At 40.1% G+C, this 25,260-nt stretch overlaps 1 protein-coding gene across 1 annotated transcript; it reads right to left on the bottom strand.

Moving 5' to 3' along the window:
• Positions 1 to 756: 756 nt before the first annotated feature.
• On the bottom strand, positions 757 to 8,789 carry CBLN2 (cerebellin 2 precursor). The gene is made up of 3 exons (XM_059857400.1): positions 8,469 to 8,789; positions 6,157 to 6,276; positions 757 to 5,843 (listed from the first exon to the last, which is right to left on the bottom strand). Exons 1-3 carry the CDS (start codon positions 8,787 to 8,789, stop codon positions 5,646 to 5,648), a joined length of 639 nt encoding a protein of 212 aa, XP_059713383.1. The 3' UTR covers positions 757 to 5,645.
• Positions 8,790 to 25,260: the final 16,471 nt, after the last annotated feature.

Here is a 25,260-nt window from a genome sequence, read left to right as displayed (position 1 = left end):
TCCATTCCTAGCTAAAAATGTATTTTACATGCATGTGTACATATACAAATGTGTGTGTGCACTTTTGTGTATATTCCCACACTGAGAACTAAAAGCATTTCAAAGAATTAGTTTTAATTAATTTAACTATATCAGCAGAAATGACAATGTCTCATGATAACTGCTAATTACTAATTGATAAACTAAGGTTTTGATTGAATTTATAGCTCTGAATATATCAATATGCTGAGCAAGGGTCTTTTAATACAGCTGATCTCACAAAACAATTTTTTTTTATTCTCATAGCAAAAATAACTCTTCAATATTACAATGGAAGTACTATCAGTCAGAAAGATTAGCTTAAAAACTTAACTATGATATTTTATGAGTTTTGGAGCATTTGTCAATAAGACCGGAATTTCTGTTGATACAGACTTTTTTTTTTTAGTGCAGAATTTATAGTCATTATTTTCTCCTCCATGTTTTGCTAGGTCATTATTTATACCATCTGTTGTATGTGATCTGCAGGGAAGCAGCAAGTTAGGCAACTTTATTTTGCTGATGAATAGCAGAGATGATTCACTAAATAGGTTAAGCTATATGAGCTAAGAAACAGGAGATTTTAGATAAAATTGGTATGTGAAGTGTATTTTCATTATGACACTCAAATAATGTTAAGTACAATTAGGTGTCTTTAGGTTTTATTGGCAATAGGAAATAAGAAAAAATAGATCGTGATTATTTTAGAGAAGACCATAAACATGACTAGTTTGGGGATCAATTTAAAACATGCATTCAAAATTTATTTGTAGACCTTCACTTATATTATCAGAAGTATGATTAATGTTGAAATACCTCAACACTCAAGAATAGTTGTGTTAACTAAGGGTTTGCACTGATTACTGTCACTGGTTTTTAAATTAAGATACTGGTAGATCATGACCAAATCCAAACCATACAATTCAAACTCAATGGTACTGATGTTTTTCATAACTCCACTCACTTGCTATAGGAAACAGAAGACATTTTGGTATACTTATAAGAATATCAGGTATCCTGATATATTTTTTGTTAGAGGGGGAACCAAACCTCTGTAGATTGCAACAAGGATTATGATTTGAGAACAATTAAAAGAGCTTCCCAGCACATTAAAAGTAGGCTTATACAAAGTCATTTATGTAAATAAATTGATTAGGTAACATTCAGAGTTGGTGTAAATTTAATTTTAAGAAGCACTCAAGTAAAGTCCATTCATAAGAGGAATGGACTTTACTGAAGTGAGTGAGACAAGCAAGATCAGCCTCTTAGCTGAAAAGACAACATATTTATCTCACTATGGAATACTTGAATTTTACTGACACTTGATTATATAAACACCTGATCTAAATGCTTGTCTATCATTTGCCTAGCCAGCTAGTCTGGGTCTAACTACATTCACAACAGATAACAAAAATTCTCAGGAATTTATAAACTTCAAGTGTGACTTAATTAACAGGTGGCCAGGAATCATAAAGTTCTATTTTTAGCATTATGATAGGTGAAAAAATGTCAGATAAAAGAAGCCATTCTACTAAGAAAATTCATATTTTACAATGTATTATATTTTACTACTGTGATAAAAAAATTGGCCATGACTCCTCATGATAAATGATCCAGGAACAATTGTTCAAAATAGTAAGTGGTTCCAAATCTAGAAACTATGCAATGACTCAAAGACATTGTTTGGCCTTTCAACAATATATTAAAAGAGGGGAATTGATTAAACTTCTTTAGTTACTTATAACTGCTTAATGACAAGTCACTACACATGAAAATGAAGTAATGACAATGACAATAATGACAATGTTTTTTGAATGTTCATTAACCCTAGAAAGTTATCCTTGATCAAAGCAGACTATTAATCATAAGAGATATTTTTAAACAATGCTACCTGTGATTCTGCCTATTCTTGAAACCAGTGCCACATTAGAGGGACATGAAACCGCTTTCAGATATTTCTAAATAAATCCACCAGTAAACAAACACTTTTAGCCTGTCTTCTACTTTGACAGATTGTCCAAGAAACAAATTTGGTCAATAAAAACAAAATGTTCTCTCTAAAAGTTAAAAAAGTCACTGCTGACAAACACAATGTAACTTCTAAACAACTCCTCAGTTTCATGTCCTGTCTCTCTCCTCCTCCCACAGATCCAGCTTGCAAGATGCTGACCAGTAATGAGATACACTACACATCCATCACACCCACTGTCTCAGGGGGAGGTGAGAGCACACAGGCTCTCTGGCAAGACTGTGTTCAAACCATGGGGATAAAACTCAGAGGAAAGCAGCGATATATATGATGAGAATTTATCGCTCCTAATACAGCTCCTGGCTTCCACCCTGCTGTAAGTAGGCTGAAGAAATACTAAAACAGTGAACACCAACAACACCTGGGTACAGATTGTTCCCTGGAAGGGAAGCAGTCAAACAGACAGTAGTTTCATAGGAATATGCAACAACTGTTACACAGCAGCTTATGAGAAAGCCTGAAAGCTGTTGGAAGAGGTCTTGTGCTATTGCTCCCACAGGAACCAGTCATTATGGTGCCACTGGTCTACTTTACTACCACGTGTTTTACACCTCTAACTCTTGTGGTGCCACTCAACATTAAATTTAAATCAACTCTGAATGTTAGCCAAACTATTTATTTATATAAATTATTTTCTATAAGCCTACTCTTACTGTAGTAGGAGGCTCCTTTAATCATTCTGATTTCATAGTTCCTGCAATCTCCAATGCTGCAGTTGTACATTTTTCCCCTCCAACATAAAATATATCATGATATCCACACCTTATGTACACATCAAAATTTCTACCGCTTCCAATAGCAAGTAGATTGCATGTTCTCAAAACCAAATGCAAAATTTAAAGGGAAAAGGTAATAGATATTGCAAAGAACATACAAGAATAAAGAAGATCATGATTGCAATTAGTGTACAATAAGAATTTACTCCACATTTTCCATTTATTGTAGCTGTTGATACAAGAGTCCTAACTCGGTAGCTTAGCATGAAGGACACAAGAGTAGCAGAGGGAAAGTGTCATTGTATGAGATACCTTCTTTAAATTCAGAAGATTGGCTATCATTTAAACATATTTATAAAAAAACCATGGTCAAGATTACTGAGCTTGAATACATGAAGTGAGACATTCAGATTGTCCAGCTTCAATGGCCTAAGAAACTTCCAAGGATACTTCCAAGGAAAACATTGCAATTGGCCTCATTTTTCTTAGAAGAGAGCCAGAACTAAGATGCCATTGCCTTACTCAAGCCAAATGAACTGAAATTAATGAGAAAACTGAATGTGATTATGTTAGGCAGAATTTTAAAACAGAACAGAGTAATTCTTATTTTAAATTATTTTGACTGAGTATTTTTATTTTAAATTTAAAATATAGTAGAAACTAAAAACTTGGGAGCTTGAACCCACCTCAGTTTCTGTTTCCTTGAGTGACACGATCGAGTTGTAAACACAAAAAGTAGTTTTACAATGTCTACCATTAAGACAACTGTATTTATTGTATTTTAATAGAAAAATGTTGCAGCTGACTCAGGTTTTATTTCATGTACTTAAACTTAGCCCTGTGATATTTTGCAACTAGAAACATTGCAGTCATGCTAAAGCACAAAGAGGAACTAGAAAATGCAACCCATTTAAAAAACCAGCAACCTGAAACCAATTCATTTACTGGCAAAGTGAAACGGCAAAGCAAACAAACCACATCAATGGTGAAAATGCACAAAAATGTTAAATATTAAATTGGCTTATATTTTAGTCATCTGAGGTATATAAGCAACACAGATAAGGGTTTTTTAAAGAATATATGACTTTAATTTTGTCCCTTGAATGATAAATTTACAATGAAAATGACATGTCCACCATAATTTTAAAATACAAGTAGTTACCACCGCTTTCCTGAAAATGCCTTTCCATTATATTTGGTTGTGGCAGAGGAGTAAATTTGACAAAAAGTAAATACCAATGCACAGCCACCCTTAGAGGATTCATAGTGAAATGACACATTTAAAATTAAATAAATGTTGATAAAAATTCTATAAAATAAATATTCCTCCTGGATCTCCTCAAACAAGATTTTCCTCAGCATATTGTCTAGTACACCACTTTAAAAACCCCAAAAAACCACCAAACTAAAAAAATAAATTTAAAAAACTGAAGAAACAGGATCAGTTTATTGAGAATGAGGCAAAAGGATACAACTGACATTGGCCTGATATTTTACCTCTTGTTGATTGGGATAATAATTTTCTCAGTGTTCAACATCGATGTCAGTCCACCCCTAGAACTTTGAGGCCATTTGTGTTGGGAAGAGCAGACGCAGCGAATATATGCATGGCACCTGTGCCAACTTCTGGAGTATTTGTTGATCATCTGAGTCACCTCTCCCTCTGAGGCCCCTCTCCCTAAGGCTGTCAAAGCTGCTTGTGTCTACTCCTCCAATACTTGCCACGGACAGCTCAAGTAGAGATGGTTTTATTTAATTTGGTAGAGGAAAAAAATTGCTCTGCCATCTCTCTGTGCTCCCACAATGTGTACTCAAGCATTAGTGGACAAATATATCAAATAAATATCAGATAAAAACACCCAAAATATGATAATGCAAAGAAAGTATATATTTTAGGGTATGGTCAGAGAAGATATTCAAAGCCTCCGCTGTTGCTTCTAGAAATGTCAGGACAAGTCAGAAATGTCAGTTCCTTTACTGGTTTCCAGATTGTAATTGAAGGATCATGTAGCTCTCTCACTCTTTCTCTCTCTTTCTCTCTCTCTAAATAGGTCTATAAAGATCAGCTGGAAAGTGCAGACAGAAATTGTTCACTGGTTAGCTTTACTTAGAGCTACAGGGTATATATGTGCTTTGTTTTGTCTTATTGACAATCTAGCTTACATTTTTAGCACACACAAACAAAGATCAGGAAAAATAAAAAGTTGATGAAAAACACGAACAACACAAATAAGGTTCCAATCGTGCAAATTTTGCTTCACTGGATAAAGCACTTCTTGACACAGTAATGTCCAGAATCCCCCTCCCCCAGAAAAAATACAGGACTGAGACTGAAGCCATTCTTTTTTTTTCCTTTTTTTTCTTTTCTTTTTTTTTTTTTTCTTTTTTTCCTTAAGGCTATACAACACAAAGAAATAAAGCATGGAAGAACACCTCATTGGGCTGAACACTCCATTCTTCTGGCTCTGGAGTGAGCCTTTGACAAAGAGATTCTGTGGTCCGAGTTATTTGTTTCATTGGGATAACAAGAGAAAGAAAAAGAGGAAAAAAATGAAAGAGAGGAAAAAATAAAAAGAATAAGAAAGTCAATGATCCCAACAATAAAATCCAAAATTGACTTTACAATCACAGGTACAAATTGCTCAGGTCGATAATTTCATTTCTCCTAAAGATCACTGTCGTCTAAAACTAATTAGAGGCGCAGGTTCCGAGGAATTGTCAATATTCAAAGCAAATGTTGGAGTATAGAAGGTTATCATTCTTCTACTGTGACAGTCTGACGGGGTGACTGAAAATATTGTCATGTGCTGCCAAGTTCAGGGTGTCATTAACAACTGAATCCTTGCTCCGGCTCATGGATCTGTCTCCTATTTGGCCTTCTTTTATAGTGGAAAGACTAGGAAGCCGGAAAAGGTTGAATATTTCCACCCTCCCATGAGGTTACCCCTTTCCAGTTTGAGATGCACTTTGTCTTCTCTTTCCATGAGGAGCAAGACCCCATTGCTGGCTGCTTCTCTGGTGACGTCCTGATCCCCTGCAAAAGCTGAAATCACTGGGTAGCCGTTTTGCATTAAACTTACCTAAAAAGTGCAAAGAGACAGAATCTGAGTTTTCTCAATACTCTCAATGATTTTTTTGCCCTGTGCACATCACTAAACTCTTGTACAGGTCAGAATCATGGCTGAATTAAGCTAAGGAAATAGGCAATGCATGATTTCTGTCATGTTTACAGACCCCTTTAAAAATAACCCACAATCTCATTCTTCAACTTCTGGTTTTTTTGTTGTTTTTTTTTTTTTTTTTTAATGAGTCTAGAAATGAGCATTTGAAGAAAAAGAAAAAAAGAAAAGAAAATTAAAAGAAGGACAGCATCTTCTTTTGATTATAACCCACCTGGATGGTTTGTCTGTTATAGACCTTGACCACGTGGAAACTGAAACTATATATCCCTTTTCTTGGTGCTACAAATATACTGGAAGTAAGATCAAAATGGTTGCCAATATTAACTAATACCTGGAATGTAAACAAATAAAATAGAACAAAGAAAAGGAGAAAGAGAAAGAGAGAAATCAGAGAAATCAGACTCCACCTTAGAGAAGCACCAGCAAAAATTTGACATGAGCTCAATGACCAACATAAAGCATAGTCAAAATGGCATTTGCAGCACAATTAAAAGTGCATGGCAGGGGAATGGAGTCAAGTTAGAGAGGCATTTAAAAGGCATCAGAGTTAATAAAGCAATTTAGTTACACAAAAATGATCCCTAAAGCCTGTTAGATGAAGTGTAAATGTCCACACTGAGCTGTCAATAAAGCAAAGGTGGCAGAAGGAGGAGGGGGAGGAGTGTGAAATGAAGGGAAGGAGGGAGGGGGAAAAAGGTAGGAAAAAATACCAAAAGTCATTAGCTCATAATGGAAATGTATGTTTTTTACATAGTACTACTGAAATCAGAGCTGGCCTCGAGTTTAAAAGGGTATAGAACTAAAACTACACTACAGAGAGGGGCAAAGGAGGAAAGAGGGTGCTCAGCAACAGCAATATCTGCCAGCTCATGTTCTCTGTCCCTCTGGAGGGCTGTGCCACTTGGCCCTCCCGCTCCTCAGGAGGCTGGGGTGGGCCTGCTCCTGCTTCCCGGCAATAACCTTAATTTTTCATTATTTCAGTGGGTTCTTTTGAAAAAAAACAAAACAAAAAAAAAAAAAAAAAGAAGAAGAAAAGGAAGAGTTGAGCACTCCGGCAGATGTGCAAAGCCTCGTTCGGAAGCGGCCGCACCCGGCCCATCCCGCCGATCTGACAGGGACCTGGCCTCGGCTCATCCTCTGGCGCCTTGTCCAGGCTCCTGGGACGGGAGCAGCGTTTGGCTCAAAGGGCACGGGCGGCGGGCACAGAAGAGCCTGCGGGTCTGTGGCGATGCCGTCCGGCGAGCGGGTGTGCCCGAGCCGGCTGCTCCGCCGTGCCCACCCCCGGGGCACGCCCGTCACGCTCCGTTTGCGCCCTAAAACTCGGCTTTAAGAAAAAAATGCAAAGCAGGAGAAAAAAAAAACTCAAAACCCACACAATCTCCCCCCCACCCCCCCAAATCGAAGCCTTTTTTCCCAAACAGCCAAAGTCTATAGTTCCCCCCAAAAAAGGAACAAAAAAATGATTTAAAAAAATCTTATTGTGAGAGCATCGAGAAAACACCTTCAAACTCCTAGGAACTGCACATTGCCGGGTAAATCATCTAGAATATACTACATATTTAGCAAGTTGGAGGGTTGATTTTTGTTGTTTTGTTTTTTTTTTTTTCCCTACTGATCTAATTTTATGAGATCTTGTATGCGACGAATGGCTGTGCAAAATCATTAGGGAGGACAGGTAGACAGATAAATGACAACCAGACAGGTAAAAAACCCCAAACAAATAACCTAAAAAACAACAAACAAACAAGCCCAGAGAAAACAGTCTGGTATGCTAATTTTGGCTGACTCTGCAAAACTACTTCAGGAGTCAGAAGCGGCAGGAAAAAAGGAAAATTCACCGCAAAAAATAAAGCGAATGGACGGGGTTTGGTCTCCGAGAAGGGAGCGGTGCGACGAGGCAGGGGCAGGGGCAGGACAAGCAGAGCAGGCTGCTCGCTGCTCAGCCCGGCGTGTGCTGTGCGGGACAGCACCATTCCGATATGGCCCGCCGGGGACACCGTTTGCCTCCTCTGATAACACGGGAAATACCCTCTTCTTCCTCATCCCTCCCTCCCTCTGAGAGATGCTGTGACATTGCCAAATGCGCTCCGAACAGGCAGATCCGGTGACTCCTCATCGGTACCGCTCTGAATTTGCACCGAAGGAGGGATGCTCACGCTTCCCCCCTGGTCGTTCCTGGCTGGCCGAGGCAATCCTTGGCTGCAAGGCGCCCCCGCACGCGTCCGAGGCACAGACTTTCACGTTAAAGCTCTTTCCGTACTAGCGATTGTTATCGGACAAGAAGCCAGCGTGTTCACCCCCGGTACCACCCTAGGAAAGCCCCGCAGCTACCTAAAAGAACTTTCCAAAGTCTTTCTGGGCCGTTGAGACGTGAAGTTGCTATTGAGCGGGTGGGTGGGGATTAAGAGATGGAACGGGAGCCAGGAGGAGAATACGCGTGCAGACAGGGGAGGCAGGGGCGGGGGATGCCCGCGCAGGGCGCGGGGACAAGGGGCAGCGAAGGCGAAGCAGGCGGCGCCTGACCTGGTCGAAGTAGATGGTCATGGTGCGGTTGCTCATCTCGGAGGGCTCGTGGTTGGTGCTGCGGGTGGCCGAGAAGGCCACCTTGGCGCTGCCCGAGCGCACCGAGATCCCCAGGGAGGAGGTGATGGCGCCGTCGGCCGAGGGGCTGGAGTCGCAGACCACCAGGCACTTCCCCTCCAGGACGATGGGCTCCGTGTCGTTCTGCGCCCGCACCGGGCACCCGGCGGGCAGCAGCAGCAGCAGCAGCGGCAGCGCCGCCGCCAGGCAGCAGGAGCAGCCGCCCGCCGGCTCCGGCAGCGCCCCCCGCCGCCGCCGCCCCATGCCCGGCGCCGGACCGCCGCCGCCGCCGCTCCGGATGGCCGCCGACATGCGGGCGCCCCGCGCCGCCGCCGCGGGCGGGCGGGCGGCCGCGGGGAGGCGGAGGGGGCTGCGCGCCTGCTGCCGCCGAGGCGCCCTGCGGCCAGCGCTCTGCGGGACGGCGGCTGGGCAGCGGCGGCTGCGGCCGCGCCTTCCTCCCCTTCTCCTCCTCCTCCGCCTCCTCCTCTGCGCGGGGCGAAAGAGCCTTCTCAGAGGGCGGGCGGCACGCAGCAGCCTGCCAAGGGGAAAGGCGGCGGTGAAGCACAGCAGCGGGCAGGCGGGGAGCCGGCGCCGCACCGCCCGGCGGGCTGCCCCTCCCCTCCCCCGGCGCCCCAGCGAGTACAACAGGTCTGGGAGACACCTGGCTGCCCGGTGTTCCCTCTTTCTCCGATTCCCTAGCAGCCTGCCGTACTCCGAGGGGGGAGGAAGGGACAGCTCTGCATCCCCAAACCCTCGGCGGAGCATCCTGAGGGTGCCTCGGGCAGTCCCTTTCCTTCCCCATAACCAATGGGGTCTCCAAAACCCGGCTCCACTTCTTCCCACAGCCCTGGTTTGTATCCGTCTCCTAACTCCCCAGTCACCACGGGAGGAGATTTTATTGTTGGTATAAGTAACGCGTCCTCTCTCCCCTCGATGGAGCTGCCCCGCAGTCTGTAGAGTTCGCTGGCGGCCAGGGCGCCCCGAGCCCCGCGCTCCCGCCCCGGCCGGGCTCTGGAAGCCGCCGCCGCCCTTTCCCCCGCCTGGGGGCTGCCGCGCTCCGGTACCGATTTGTACTTCCCAACCTTCTGTGCCCCAGGCCAGGCTATCACCTCTGCTGCCGACCCCGGCGACTCCCTAAACTCGCGAGAAGGAGGCAGCTGGCTCAGATATCCCCCGGTTCCCACCCCGGCATGCATACATGTAGCAGGAGTCAAAGCCTCACCCGGCTTCTCCCTCTGAAGTTGCATCTCAGTTTTTCCCGTTCACCAGAACACAGGTGATCTCGCTCCTGGGAGATCGCCCCTACACTTCCCCAGAGGCATCTCTATGGCTGCCCTAACATAGCACCTTATTCTTGATATAATTTAAAATTATATTTTGAGAAAAGAACAGCCCGGCGGGGAGGAGAACGGCTTTTTTACCTGGGAGGTCCATGACGGGAGAGGCGCGTTGGCTAGATAGCTCGTCCGTGAACTTGTATAGCTTAGAGAAAATGAGCCGAGATTGCGCTGGCAGAAAGAAAAGGAAACAGGAGTCGCCTCTTTCTCTCCCGCCCATTGCCAATAATCATCCCCCTCCCGCCAGCCGCTACCACCACCACCCCTCTTCCTCCCTCCTCCCCTCTTCTCCGGCACACACACACACACGCACACGCACGCACAGGCACCCGTCAGGGATTCAGACGCCAGGACCAGAGCGGAGTGCTGCCACAGCACCGCCGGCGATGCTGCACCCCATTCCTTGCCCCGGCCAGGCACTCCCGCGCCTTGGAGCCGCGCCCCGACACATCGCGAGCAGCAGCGACAAGCCGCGATGTTCCCACTGGGACGGCCTCCCCGGTGTCACCGGAGGCAGGGAAGAGCCGTGCCGCCTCGCCCCCCCTCTCCCCCGCCATTATTTCTACTTGAACCCGTCGTGCTAAGACGCCCCTGTTCCAACATGCCACCGACACGTTAGCGCTCTCCGACCGCCGCTGCGGCCGAACCATGCGGCATCACTCACTGGGAGCTATTTGGAATTCTCAGACTTTGATTCTGACAATGATCACTGAAAAAGACACGTTGTTCGGGGCACTTCGGGCCGTAAGGCTGCGCCCCGCACACCGCAAGGCCCCATTCCCAAGCTCGTAGCCGCACACCTCGGCGCCCAAAGTTATTAATATATTTCTTCCCCGGGGCGTCCTGATTCCCGGCCCGTTCCCCGACCCGCTCCCAAACCGGCACCCGCTCCCTGAGCCGCTTCAGGACTCTGGGACTCGCTCCCCGACCCGAACCCGCTCCCGTCCCAGGGCTTTCTCCCGGCCGCTCTCCTGGCCGCGCTCCCGGCCCCGGTTCCCGGTCCCTCTTCCCGGCGCCGCTCCCGCTCCTGGTCCCACCCGCGGCTCCACTCCAAGCGCGGTCGCGAGGCGCCACCTGGCGGCGGCGCGAGGCGAGCCGCGGGGCTGCGAGGGACGGAGGGAGCCGGGAGGGACGGAGGGAGCCGGGAGGGACAGACAGGGAAGGGAGGGAAATTCCCAAAGGGCAGAACGCTCGGCTGAGGAGCTGAGTGGCCACCCTCTCTCGCCTGGGCGAGCCTGGGTGAGCTGGGCTTGTAGGTCGCCCCTGCCTTGCGGAGCGGCAGCGATGATGTCTGTCACAGCCAAGGTTATCATCAGATGTTGCTGGCTGTAAATGTTTCGTGTTCCTCAGCTCGTGGGGCTGTTGCTGAGAGGTTATCAGCAATGCGAGGGAGGGTAAGGAAGAGCTCTGTCAATGCAGTTTTGAGAAACACCATTGCATTTTGATGCATTTCTCTCAATTGTAAGCTGGGTTTTTCATTGCATATGCCATTTTCCTAGAGATCCTGAAACTTCGACTTCAGCATCTGGAAGGAACTTAGCAGAAAACTGTGTTTACATTTAAGTGGTAGCTCCTGAAATAGAGAAAATTTGCAGGTGTATGTCAACAGTAAAATTACAATCTCTTCTATGAATGAGCGCTCCTCTCTTTCAATCTTCTGTTTTAAGCAGAAGCAAGGAACCCCTGAGGGTGTCTGCCTGGTGATTTGCACCGAGAAATTAATCATGCCCTGAAATTACAGCTAAGCAGTGTGCAGGGAATTCCTAACCTATAGCTCCTTATTTCAAACGAGAAATTTATGCTAAGCCTGAAATACTCATGTTTAATGGTCTTTTTCTGAGTTCAAGCACAGAGCGATGAGAGTGGAAAGCTGAAAAGTGTAGTGCATTAAAATTATCAGAAATCAGAGCAGGAACAAGTCTATGGCTGTAAGGCAGCACCTATTCTGCAAGACAGTGAAAAGGAGCACAGAAATTCCTTTAGAAGAGATTCTCAATCTTACACTCAATCTTACCTATGGAGTTGCTATTATTTCTCTTTAGATCACACTACTCATTGATTATGACTATGTTGCATAAATGAGGTATTAAAGCAGAGCCAAAGGATTTGTACCTATATGACTTAGAATATAAGGCCCAGTGCTGAGGGAATGATGGCATGTTATCTGTTCTGCCTGCAACTTTCAAGGAAGATGAGCGTAAGAACTAAAGGGAACTGAAAAGCCATTAAATCCAATGTGCACCAACAGGAAAAAAAAAGATAATAAACCTTGCCCTTTTTAGTACAAGAAATGGATCTCAAATGCATAGAAACTCCCTTCTTCTTAGATAGGTAGCTAGTAAAACCTGTAAGCAAAAATCATTGCAGTATGAATAGAGGGAGGGGGAATACCAATAGAATATTTACTTCTAATAAAATATCAAATCATAATATTTACAGTGTTTATTAGAAAACAGTTCTGTGTGTTACTTCTAATTAAACATTGTCCTTAATGGAATAAAACTGCAGCCTTCATGGGTCTATGCAGCTGGTGGATTTACTTAAGCATCTTTCTGGGTTGTTTTTTTTTTTTTTTTTGAGTTGGAAGGCTGAAAATATAGAATATTAAATTATTAGTGTCAGAAAATGCACCTCAGTTATAAAGTGACCAGAAAGTATAGCTTCTAAAGTAAATTAGCAGGTAAGTTATTGGTAAAGTTCTCTTTCTTGAGTTCAAAAAGTTGGTTGTAGTTGGAAAAGAATAGTGTGCAATCAAGCTCTTCTCATTTTTCATCACTTTGCCAAGAATACAAACATTTCTACCAGGGATGTGTTGAACTTGATGGTATGGAAGGTACACAAGAAATAAAACTGCTCATTTCTTTGGAACCATTCCTAAGCTAGCCCTCACCTTGAACTCATTTAATCCAACAGCTTCAAGGGGAAAAGCTTTTTGTCTTATCGACTAAATCAAGTTATCAACAGAAAAGTATTTTATCAGTAGTTCCCAAGTGTTTCCCATATATTATTTACAATAATGTCAAACAAAATAGGGCACTCTTTTCCAAAAGAAAATGGTGTATGTCTTTCCCTGAAATTATTTCATAGATATTTGCATATGTTATATCATTGTTACATATACATAAATAGAGAAAGAAGAAATGTTCATTAAATGTGAAAATTTCTTTTATCTGCCTAAAATATTAGAACAAATTTGTAGCAGGGACACAAAAACACTTCCATGATCAGCCAAGGTGATGATTTCTGGGTCCTCATTTATCGACTAGATTACCATTTAAATGGCTAAACTTTGTCTTCATGGATTACTTGGCCTTTAAAGAACAATTTTGCTGTAAATTGTAACAAATGGGATTTAAAAAATCTGATAATTTTTTCTTGCAAGCACACCTTTGAAATACAATCTGATGGTAGAGAAAATGCAGTCTTCTGGACCTACCCAGTGACGACCTCCTTGTTAACCACAAGTTGTCGGTGAACCAGCTGAGGTATACTCACCCTCTGGGAGAGCAATCCTTGTGCTAAATTCAGCTATCAGCATGACTAAAAGAATATTTTGTAAATTCAAATCCATGTTTAATTCTCTATTCTATGGGGACTCCTGGGCTTATTTACCTTATAGCTGTCAGCTTTGGCCAGGAATATATAACTCTCTGTGGATAGCATGCACAACATTGTCAAGTATAAGCAATATAGAGAAAAAATACATAATAAATTAGAATTAATTCACAGAGATACTTAAACTTGTTTTCTAGTCCCTGAGTCTTAGAGTTTCACACATCAACCAGGCAGTTAGTCTTTTTCCCTGCATAAGAAAATTCACCATAAGTTTTTATCAGGTGACAGTTCTCGAGTGCAAAGGTTTTCCTTTTATTGGAAGGTGAGGAAAATGGAGGATGGATGGAGGAATTTACCCGTTCTCATAAAGAACATCATGTCTGATAGAATTTCAGGAATATCTTCATAAGATTTTACACATTGAAAGAAGTGAGTGTAATTCCTCAAGAACATTTGGTTCATATAAAAATATCAGAACAACCCTAACATCATGTTCTGACTCTGTCATCAGCCTCTCTGACCAACACATTTTTGAGTCATTCAGGTTTGCTTGGGAAAATTTTGAGATGGAGATGTCATATCATTAAACAAAAAATGGTGCCAATGGCCCTTTTTTTTCCAAAATATATACCAATTAGAAATGTCCAGACAATGTGCATCAGCCACCAACGTGTTCTGCAGGTTCAACACTTATGCCCAGTTTTTAAGGTTTGGTGCATCCTCAGAACAAGCAATTTACAGTGATGTGGAGCAGCTCTGTTATTCTCTGGATTCCTTCTTCACAGAGCTTTTAAGTAGATAAATGATGACAGCAACCCAGTGTGCCTTCCAAAGACTGCAAATTTTTTGTCTAAAAATGAAAAGGCATTTGTGAGAAGTGTTTACTACAGCAACTGCCCGACATTGGGCTTGGCAAGCACAAATAATTATTTTTTCCTTTATATGTAGCACTGAACATTGCTTGTGTGCTTAGGTTTTGGGTGCTTTTCACTCATACAAACTCACAACTTGACCTCATAAATAAACCCCCCCATATTTTAAAAATGTAGCTCCTAGCTAACAGAAGTAAAGACCTTATTTATTCTCTTTGTGGCCATCCAATATCCCCTCTCAGAGCTTCTCAACTGAGTTCAGAAACTGAAGAGTTTACATGAAATTTATAATGAAAAGTTGCTATAAACATCGCATGATCTCAAGTTTCATTACAGGAGATCCCTTAGGGCTTATAGCCAATATAGACAAACTTCAAAGAAGTTAATATACGTTAGATAATAGCTATCTATCTATCTATCTATCTATCTCTCTCTCTCTCTCTCTCTCTCTCTCTCTCTCTCACTCTTTGTCTCTCTCTCTCTCTAACTCTCTATCTAGTATCTTACAGATATTATCATATATATATATATATATATATATATGAAAGATGCTCTAGGTGTATATATTAGGTTCACACAGATTTTATGTGTTAATAATGTGTGACAGTGTGACAGTTGGGAAGAACTGGTGGTGTTAAACTATATTTTTGTATAGATTTTCTTGCTGCAGCTGAGATGCTGCCATACAATGTCACAAAAATGTGAAATTCAAGAGATGGAGACTATTTATTTTCAGAAGAGAAAATCTTGAAATGGGACTTTGAAATACAACAAAGAAATGCCACAGCCTTTGGCTGCTTTACTTAGTTCATTGCTTCACTTGTTCATTCAGTTAGATTTCAAATAAGGCTTTCCTGTTCTAATTGGAAAACAAAGTTATAACAAATCACGTGTTTTTAATGATTTATGATAACTTGAATTAGCAGAGAAGACCTTGGCATTTCCAAAAACAATCCAAAGAAATAAAAATACATGGCATAGATGGAAGATCACATTATTAAGGATTTCATTTAGTTAGTTCTGAGTAGCATTTCAGAATGCAAATCAGGTTTGAAAGCAACACTGTAGAAGAAAGACTCATTAATAACACACATGGAAGGAAATCTATAACTCAATCATTCACATATATATATATATATATACTTTTTAAATTCTGCTTTAAAGACTCATTCTTTTATTTTTACAAAGCAACTGCTCTGCAAACAGGCTTCTGTACATTGTTCCAAGTTTTACATTCTCAAAGTAGTAATACAAAAAGAGCTACTTGCTATAGAAATCTTAGCCATTATAAAGAGCTGTGACCATCCTGGTAGGAAGTTCAGTCCTTGTAAAATCAATTTTTCTTCTGAAATAAATATATTTGTGTTGCAACCAAGAGACTCCATCTTCAGAGAATTGGAACAGATGTATTTGGTCACTTTTATATGCTAATTCCAACTCAGCACATGGCTGCTGAGAACTCTGATGACATTTGGGAGACCCAAAAGATTTGAGTCATACTTTCCCTCACTGAAATTAATGAAGAAGATTTCTGGTTGTTGTTAACTCACTTGTGTATTTCTCTCAGCTTTTATTTGTATTAGTTTTTTTCACTTTTCCTCCATTAGAGCTCTTAATTTGTATTAATAATTAGACTAATATACTGCTGAGATTTTTGGTCATATATTTTTTTTGTGAATCTGTTTGTGGATCTCTGTAGAACTTCCTTTATTTAGAATGGGTTCCTCATCCAAAGAACACTTACAATCCGATCCCAACCTACAAAAATGGTATTTCATCTAAGGTGGGTGTAGAGAAAATCCAAAGCAGTCCATGGCTGTTGAAATGTTGTCTAGGATGCAGGAAGATTTACATCCATCTAAGGAGGTCACATCCCTTATAGGAGTTCCAGACACCACACTTCAGTCTCAGCTCTCTGCTGCTGTAGGTTTCAGCTCTACCACTTATGACAAAATTTCACACTGCTTTAGCTTTCTCAGGTCTGTGGAGACTTCTGTTCTTGCCTCATCTGAAACAGTCCTGAATAGCAATCTTTGTATCCTTTGGAAGCACCAGGAAACTTAAAGCCAGTGCAGATCCCATCACTGTGCATCAGTTTGACATTAGGTTCTTCTCTTCCAAAATCTAAGGCTTTTATCAAAAGAAGGTTTTAGCTACTGTAACTGCAGCAATAGCCTCACAAACCAGGGCCATGCAGGCAAGGGCAGTTCTCCACTACCTTTAAGCATTTGCATTATGAGGTATGACCAATCCCATTTATCTCAGTGACTGCTAAACTGGGTGTCCCTGAAAACACTTGTGACATGTCACTTCAGTCCTCACCAAAGCAGGTAGGAAAGGAGGTAAAACATATGAATATTTGCACAGTCCACTGTGAACGAAAGCTCATTTGAGCTAGATAAAAACATCTGGGAACAACAGTATTTGTCTCTCCTTACAATCGGGAACTCAAAGCCAGAATCCATGTTTTAGATGATATTTTAGATTCTTAAGGGAATAGAGAGGAGAAGGCATGGAGGCAAAGCTGACATATTTGATGTCAAATATCTTGAGAACAAGGCCCACAGGTCTAGGGAGGGTATAAGAAAGTGTATCTGGATAGTTATCAGTTTTACTTTTAACAGCTTCAATGGAAGAAAAAATGAACATAAATTTTCTATGCTGAGCTGAACCTTGGGCATATATTACTGTTTAGAAATTCTCCTAGGAAGTGTTGCAACAGGTGAGAGATATGTTTATGCAAAGTTGTTGCACTCTTTTGCAGGATCTTTGCATATGTTTGTACCATACCTCTGGGAAACCATGTACATCTCTGATCACATAATTTGATATAGCCAGAATTCTCAGGGTAGTAGACACAGGTAATCTGTCACTGTACACCCTCATATAGCCTGATTCACACCTCTCCCAAATACTGAACACCCAACATGCTTTATTGCATGTGACTGCATAGAAAAATAATGGTGCCTGAAGGCACAGAGAATAAGAGATGACAGAGAAGCAGTCATTCCCATCACCTTGTATTCCTCCTTCCAGGGAAAACTTGAAACATTCAGTATAGAAAGAAAATGCACAAAATTTCAGGCATTTGCATTAGGAACTTTGAGGCAGACATGCCATTTCCAATTCTAATACTGAAGCCTTCACAAGGGATTTCACATCTGAAGTTTTTTCATTGCATTGAACTGAATGGCAGTAAATTTAAAATAAATGATGAGCCAGAACTCTGATACACCTTTGCCAAATACAAGAATGGTATGTGTTGTAAAAATGAAATAGAATTCACATTGCAAATAATTCATTTTCATAACAGTGTATATATATATATATATATATATATATATATATATATATATATATATATATATATAAAATATATATATATATATGTAAATATATAAAATATACACTATATGTATATTAGAGAAATTAATGTGCAGAGAGCCTGAACTGAAAGTCTTAAGCCTACAAAGACTTGGTCTGTATTTTACTCGAGGCACATGAGCAACCCCACTGTGCTTTGCTTTTTATGTATATAAACCTTTGTAGGACTGGAGACAGAGCACAGGAGGCAAAAAATACCAAAAGCATTTTATAGCATTTCTTTTCATGACTTTGTGCTTGTGATGCTCTTGAATCAGTATCATTATTACTTTATTGTGTTTTGTCATTGTGGTGACACAAAGGATTTTAGTGCAGCTCTGTGGAGACTCCTGTGCCACGGACATGTGTTTTTAGCATCAGTTCTGTTCTGTTTAAAGGCAGAAACAGATTCTTCAGGTGGGATTTGTAATGGCCACAAAGCATCTGGCATCTCTGCAACTGTCCCTTCTCAAGACCAAGGAAAATTCCTTGATATCTTTTACAGCTCTGATTAAATGCTGCATGTGCCAATGACAGATGTGTTTAAAGCTACTTCCCTTTTTAAGCTACAGCGCTTTATCTGTGTAGAATTTTCCAATAAAAGGGGACAGGGCAATGACTTTAAGCTGAAAAAGGTCAGGTTTATGTTAGATATAAGGAGGAAACTCTTGACTGTGAGGGTGATGAGGCACTGGCACAGGCTGCTCAAGGATGCTGTGAATGCCCCATCCCTGTGAAAATGTTCGAGGTCATGTTGGGCAGGGCTCTGAGTACACTGGTGTAGTGAAAGGTGTCCCTGGCTGTGGCAAGGGGGGCTGAAATTAAGTGGTCTTTAAAGTCTTTTCCAATCCAAGCCATTGTGTGATCCTATGATTCTGTGATAGCAATGGGCAGGGCTTCTCAGGCAAGAGAACCTATAATGATGTATCTATCTAAGGGGGTGTCTCTCTATGCCCTGTCTGTACATACAGAATAGATATTTAATTTTTTTTTCCTCTCCTTGGCTTTCTTTTTTTTCTGTTTCCTAAGGTCTTTATGACATTTTATAGTTTACAATATATAGGACTTAACATTACATTTAAGGCTACACAAACACTATCTCCAGGCCAGTTTTAAGTCCATGCTTATATTAAAATCTATTTCACATCCACACAGTTTGGTTACTAGTACTTAAGGTCTTTGCTGCACACTGGTAGTTAGGCCTAGAAACCCAATAGTCAGAGAAAAGTCAGCTGGCTGTGCTGGTCACCAGAAGATGGTACTGCCAAATTGGTGAGTCACAGCTGGGAGTCAGGGATTTCAGCAGAAGCGAAGGTGATGTATCTCTGTCAATCTTTTTAAGGAAATAATTCTTGATCTGCCAGAAATTATGAACTCACTCAAATTATCACCATCCAGCTGATGGCTTTGTTCTTAGTGTAATTTACCTAAGAACAAACAGTAAGCACTATAAATACATGTTAACACTGCTTCCCAGTGATATTCAGGCTGCAGAATAACCCTTCTATTTCCTTCCCATTATTTTTTCCCCACATATGAGCTAGAATTATGTGGAAATTATTGCAAATAAACATTGATTTTCAAATATGAAAATATTGTGTCAATTTTTGCATTGTTTTCACTTGAAAGACAATTGCTGCCAGTCATATCTCCTCTACAACTGTTTCATTCTGACAGTTTGCATCATCCTGCTTTTATAGATTTTCCTGTTATAATCAGGTGAATTACCTCAGAATGCCATAAATGTTCTTTACCAGTATGCCATGGCTTCTCACAGGGAAAAACAAAATGCAAGGTAAATTATGTTTTTATGCTCCTGTTTTATAAAAGTAAGCAGAGAAATACACAGTTGATTTCCAATTCAACCAGAAGCCCAAACAAAGACATTCTGACTCATGATGACACCTTCAATCAATATTTGCCTAAGCAATCAACATAAAATGTAAATGGGATACCTGCAGTGTTGGTGTGCAAGAAGCAGGCTTCCTGAAGAGGAGCAATAGGTTTGTATCAAAAGACATGCAAAGATGAAAAGGATATGGCCTAAGTTCAAATTTAATTAATCAGTTTATCACCTACTGAGCACTGAACAACTCAGTAGAGTTAACAAATCTAAAAACCTGACTGAGTGGAGTTGGGCTGCCCATGCTTGAGTTTCTTCAAGCAGTCTTTGACATAATTTGGAGTTCCTTGGGTTCCTTGGGACCTAGCTTCTATTCACCCATCCATCCTTTTATCCATACTATAGCTGGCACCACTACAACCTTTAAACTGTGAGGACTGAGTTGTCACACTCTGCAACTGACCCTGTGTGAAATAGACTCTCCTTCCTATGTGTGCCCACACACACTGTTCTTGAGTAAAACTAAGATGTTCTCTAATCTTTCACTGCATCTTTCTACAAATATCACAAGAATACTGGGAAAAAATATAGTTAACTCATGTTGCAGATTTAGTCTTGGTGTTTGGAGTAGCAGATAATTTGCATATAATTTTGTAGTTTGTGCAGAGTTTCTAGGACTGCACTGGTTTTCAGCATTTTTATGTCTTTTATAGTAAAAAAGGCTGTCCAATACAGCAAGAAATAAAAAAACTTGAAAAAATCCTGGAAGATTTCTTGAATTTTATTTTCTATGATTCATCTGTTTTACTCTTAAAAGGTTACTGTTTCTCATCCCATTTGTAATGCACTATGTATATAAGCCAAGTGGAACGTTGCTACATCTGTTTTAAAAGCAGCCTGTGACACAGGATAAAAGTCATCTTCTGGTGCCCTGAGTATGGATACAGATAATGGTCCACACAGCTAATAGATTAGACCCTCTTTGGGAGATCCATCTGCCTGTACAGAAAAGAAAGTCACTAGGCAGATAATTATGACAGGTTTGCAACTGCTGGAAACTTCATGACAAACTCCAGTGGTGTATTATGGAGGTTTAACTACCTAAGCAGTGGGATAAAATTCCATAGCAGCATGCTGATATTTGTGTTTGAGTTTTAAGATACTGAAAATAAGTTCTGTGCAGAAAACCACAACATTTGGCTTTTAAACAAGTTCTTGCAAGTGATATTATTTACCTTCAGATCCTCCAAAAGGCAAAATTTCTTTCAAATTTTTCAGTACCTTTCAAGTGGACAGAACATGTAAATCTCACACTTTCAGATTTTCAAGTAATTTAGAATCCAGAATAGACTGAATGCTGAAGGGAACAGGTGTGTTGAAAAAAACCCAACAAACAGAAAAACACAGCAAATATGTTTGGGTCATGCAGAAGTCTAGAAATAGAGTATTCTGAAAGCTGGTTATGCACTGAATCATCACTCCTTCAGTAGTCCACATTTTTTGTGTTGTCAGAAAGTATGTTGACTCATAAGGGTACAGACAATTTATACAAATGTTAAACACACCTTTTTATACTATCATTTGAAATTTTCACCTGTAATGAAACAGAATTTCAGAATTTTTTAGAGTTTTTTACGCCATTAAAATAAGGTTTCCAAAGAGGATACCCATCAATAAGCCTTTTCTAGATCAAAACCTACTAAACTTACCTTGTTCTTTCAGAAAATTTGTCAAATTTAGTGAGGGCAGAAGCATATTTAGGCACTTAGCCACTCAATTTAAGCCACTTTAGTTGCGGATTGCACTGAAATCTCTAGTCCTCCTTTGGAGCTGGCCAGTTTCACATACATGATGAAATAACCTCTGGAACACGTGGAAAAATTAATTTAATTATTCATACCTAAATTCAAGCCCTGCTCAGAGTAGTAAAGGCATCCCTCACTATAATTGTAACATTTAAAAAAATGAAACACTCCAGTGGTTTGAAATGGAAGAATTTTTTTTTTTTCTAATACTTAGAAACTTCACCCAATTACCACACATTTTTACATATCTAATAATGAATTTTAAGAGTCGTGATGGGTGTCTAAAAACTAAAGCTAATCAAAGCGCAAGCTCTAATTTCTAACATGTAAATCTCACACTGGGCCATTGTGGTTCTCTTTAGGATTTCTTTTACAAGTGACTAGTTACAAGTGACACAGACTTTTTCTTGCTTCAGAGCACATAACCTTAGTATTGCCATTCTCTCAAGACCTAATGGATATTTCAGAGAAATGGATGACTGGATATTTCAAAAGACTGATCGTGAAGTTTCAACCAATTCTGAGGTTAATTGTGATCTTGGGGTTTGGACCAGATGACTACAAAGGTCCCTTCCAAAACAAGCCATTCTATGATTCTCTGATCTTCAAACCCAGAGGTGACTCATGTACAAAGGAATCATTTATCACTTCTTAGTCTCCAGTTCGATTCTCTTAAGTAGTTTTCAGGCTGCAGTCAGCCATCTTAAAATAGTTTTCTCCATCTCTTTCTGGTGTAAAGAAGACATCTTTTTCTTCTGCAAAACCCATTTTCCTAAAAACACATTTCAGATGAAGCAGGAAAAATATGATCCCTTTTTCAGAGGAAATGTTTACAACACAGGGCTATTCCATAGTATAAACTACTCAAATGCATTTCTGCAGATAAAATGAGTTAGAGATAAAAGAAAATTTTCTCTTAAAATTAGATACTTTACGTGAATCACCACATTGAAGAGAATGACCTTTTTTCATTCTGTAATATAATTTCATGTCTGCATACACAGTAAGTAACTGGAATATCTGAAGTTCTTGAAAACTAAAAGTGAAAAAAGAGAAAACAAAATGAACAATTATGATGGTAACTTTGCTGCAATTTAGGACAAAAATGATGTTGTGGTAACTAAACAAGATACAGATAGCAAACTATTTACTCACAGATAAATATGCAGAGTTTTGCAGTACTTGATACTGTGAATTGTTCAGTATTTGGTTTTGGTTAGTCTGTACTTCTTGCATAGATATGAGAAGCCAATAGTCATGCAAGAATGAATGATCTGCTGTTAAACATTCTCTCAGCTTTTGTAAGGAGACTAGAATGGTAATGTAATTTTAAATAAAGCAGGGAAAAGACAATTTTTTTTCCAAATTCTAGGTAAGTTGTATTTCCTTGCATTGTATGTATTTACACTTTTTCTTTTTAAAAGATACATGTTGTCCTCCAAGTATGCTGGCCTTGGTATCATTTGTGCCTTCTGAACAAAAAGAGCTGGTAACCCTAAATTAAGACCTGAATTAAATGCTTGTGAAAGAACCAGTTGCAGCCTAAGAGCTGGAAAGATCAAGCTTCATTCTCCTTTATATAATTTTACCAAGATTCAAGTATCAGCAGCATTTCCTGCAAGCATCTTACAGTGAAGTCATTAGCTTGGCTTGAAGAGGTACCAGAGTCAAACCAGGTTACTAAGGTCTGGATTTGAACATGCTGGTCTCAAACAAATAAGGAATTAGGTCACTGAAATTAATCAAGTTAAACAATGGAGATGGAGATGGAAGCTGAGATGGAGATGGAGATGAAAATGGAAATGGAAATAAAGAAGGTAAATTTGGAAAATCCTGTTGCATATTTATTAAGGGTGTCTCACCAGCTACAAAACCAACACATCACGACCTGCACCAATGCCAGGAGGATTGAAAGTGTGTCCAGTCAAACTCTAAATGCTTGTGTGGTGCAGTTTCAGTGAGCCTCTGGACTCATCATTACTGGCAGGATATGTCATTTGGTGGCTTAGCTGACCTGGTCTGGCTGTGGCTACACACCCTGTGTATCTTCCTCAAGAGGGAACCTTGGGGATTAGCTCATGTTGAGACCTACAGACTGAGAATGTTAACTTGGGCATGAGTATGAGTAAAATCTGCAAAAACATTGATTGTAGAGAAAACTGTAGCCATTCTGATGTAGACTGTGATATATTCTTCTTCCAGTTTCTGTAGCACTTCTATCTCTGACACTTAATTCTGTTTCTAAACATCCCTCCATGCCAACCAAGTACATAACACCATATGGCTTCAATTCTACTGTGTAAAGTTAGTACAAAGGAAATGTCATGAAAATAGTTTTGTCATTCTCTAAATGGATGCTTAAATCCTTTTGTTATTTAAAAGGTAGCAACTCCCCATCTTACAGGGTTTTTACTGTTTAAATTTCAAATTCTAGAGATTATATTAGCTTGGGAATAGACAGAAATAGTTGCATTTATCTGAAATTGAGATCTCCAATTTCTACCAGTTTATCTGTTTTAGGATAAGATCATCAGGAGCTTAATTTTTTTCTTTGTTTTGAAATGCATTATGATTTAAATAGTATATAAAGGGTTACTATAAAGTCCCACAAAATTGACTACATTCACAATGAAAACTCTTGACCTATTGATGACATATTCAAGGAGAATTGACTTCTAATTCTGCCAAGAATATACTTTGGATTTGTGGATGGAGAACTTTACCATGATGATTTCGAAGACATTTATTTTTGTCCAAATTCTCTAATAGAATAATATAGAAAAGGTATTCTGACTGAGATTAACATTATTGTTTGCTTTTGTCCTTAACTTTTCTCTACTCAGGTTTGCTTTTCTTTCATTTATAATTTAATTACAACATTTCAAAATTGCAATATTGTGATTGATTTTTAATTTGAATATTCTTTGTAGAGCAAATACACTTGTAAAACCAAAAATCTCAAGAGGCTTTAAAAGAAGAGACACTGAGAATTGGTCTACTATTTATTGTGCTCTAGGTTTGTATGAGTTTCTGGTATATGTAGTACTCAGTAATTTAAAACATCCCTTCCTTTTCTAGGACCGATCCTTTGAAGCTAACTGAAGTGTAATTTGTACATTAAGGAAGTTATTTTGAGGGAGGAAATCACTAGACTCCAGATATGTAGGAATTCAGCGACAGCAAGTCTAGTTTAACAAATATATTTGACTTTTCTGGGGATAATAAAGGGAGAAAGGGAGGTAGTTGGCATTATTTTGTTTAGACTTCTAAAACACATTTTACATGGCATGACAGATAAAAACAATTTTGAAAATAAATTCTGTGTGGGTTATGGAAGGTATAAAATGTTGGAATGTGGCTAAAGGAAAAAAACAAACATCTATGGTTTAAGCAGTAATCCTGGGCTAAAAGATAATAATTTGTTCCATTCATTACACTATATTTGTTAATGTGTGTTGTGCAGCTCCTGACCTTTCCAGCAGTAAATGATAGGTGTATTTAAATTATATTAATTTGTTTTTAATTCCCACAAACTGTATGTAATTATACACTAGAAACCTAATTCTAGAGCCTGGCGAACCTGGGTAATTAAATTCAACATCAGCTAATTAAGTATTTAATGTCAATTTATTTGATCTCCTTTACAAATTCTTATCTTAAAGCATTTCTATAATTGATGGAGAAAAAAAAATCATAATATTTTATCTTCTAACTGCTCATCTTTATCTGCTTTTGTTAAAGTTGTGTTAAAAAATTTGTAATAAAATTTGATAAATCCTTTCTGGCTGCTAGCTGTTGTTTCAGCTGTGCAATCAACTTGTGTTATATTAGTGTTGAACAAATTGGTGTATACCAATCATGTTTCTCATGTCCAGAAAGAAATGTACCTTTCTGTAAATAAGGAGGCTGGAAGAGAGGCTGCAGAAAAATTCCTTTTGTTTAATAAAATCCTAATCCAGC

The sequence above is a fragment of the Haemorhous mexicanus genome, chromosome 1 (assembly GCF_027477595.1).
Source record: "Haemorhous mexicanus isolate bHaeMex1 chromosome 1, bHaeMex1.pri, whole genome shotgun sequence".
Classification (NCBI taxonomy): domain Eukaryota; kingdom Metazoa; phylum Chordata; class Aves; order Passeriformes; family Fringillidae; genus Haemorhous; species Haemorhous mexicanus.
This window is presented reverse-complemented; position numbering and strand designations above follow the sequence as displayed.

Coding starts and splice junctions, on each gene's coding strand:
- CBLN2 (XM_059857400.1), bottom strand. CDS start 8,789: ATGGGGCGGCGGCGGCGGGGGGCGCTGCCGGAGCCGGCGGGCGGCTGC. Junction 6,277..8,468: donor TGACCATCTACTTCGACCAG/GTCAGGCGCCGC, acceptor TTTACATTCCAG/GTATTAGTTAATATTGGCAA. Junction 5,844..6,156: donor ATAACAGACAAACCATCCAG/GTGGGTTATAAT, acceptor TGCACTTTTTAG/GTAAGTTTAATGCAAAACGG.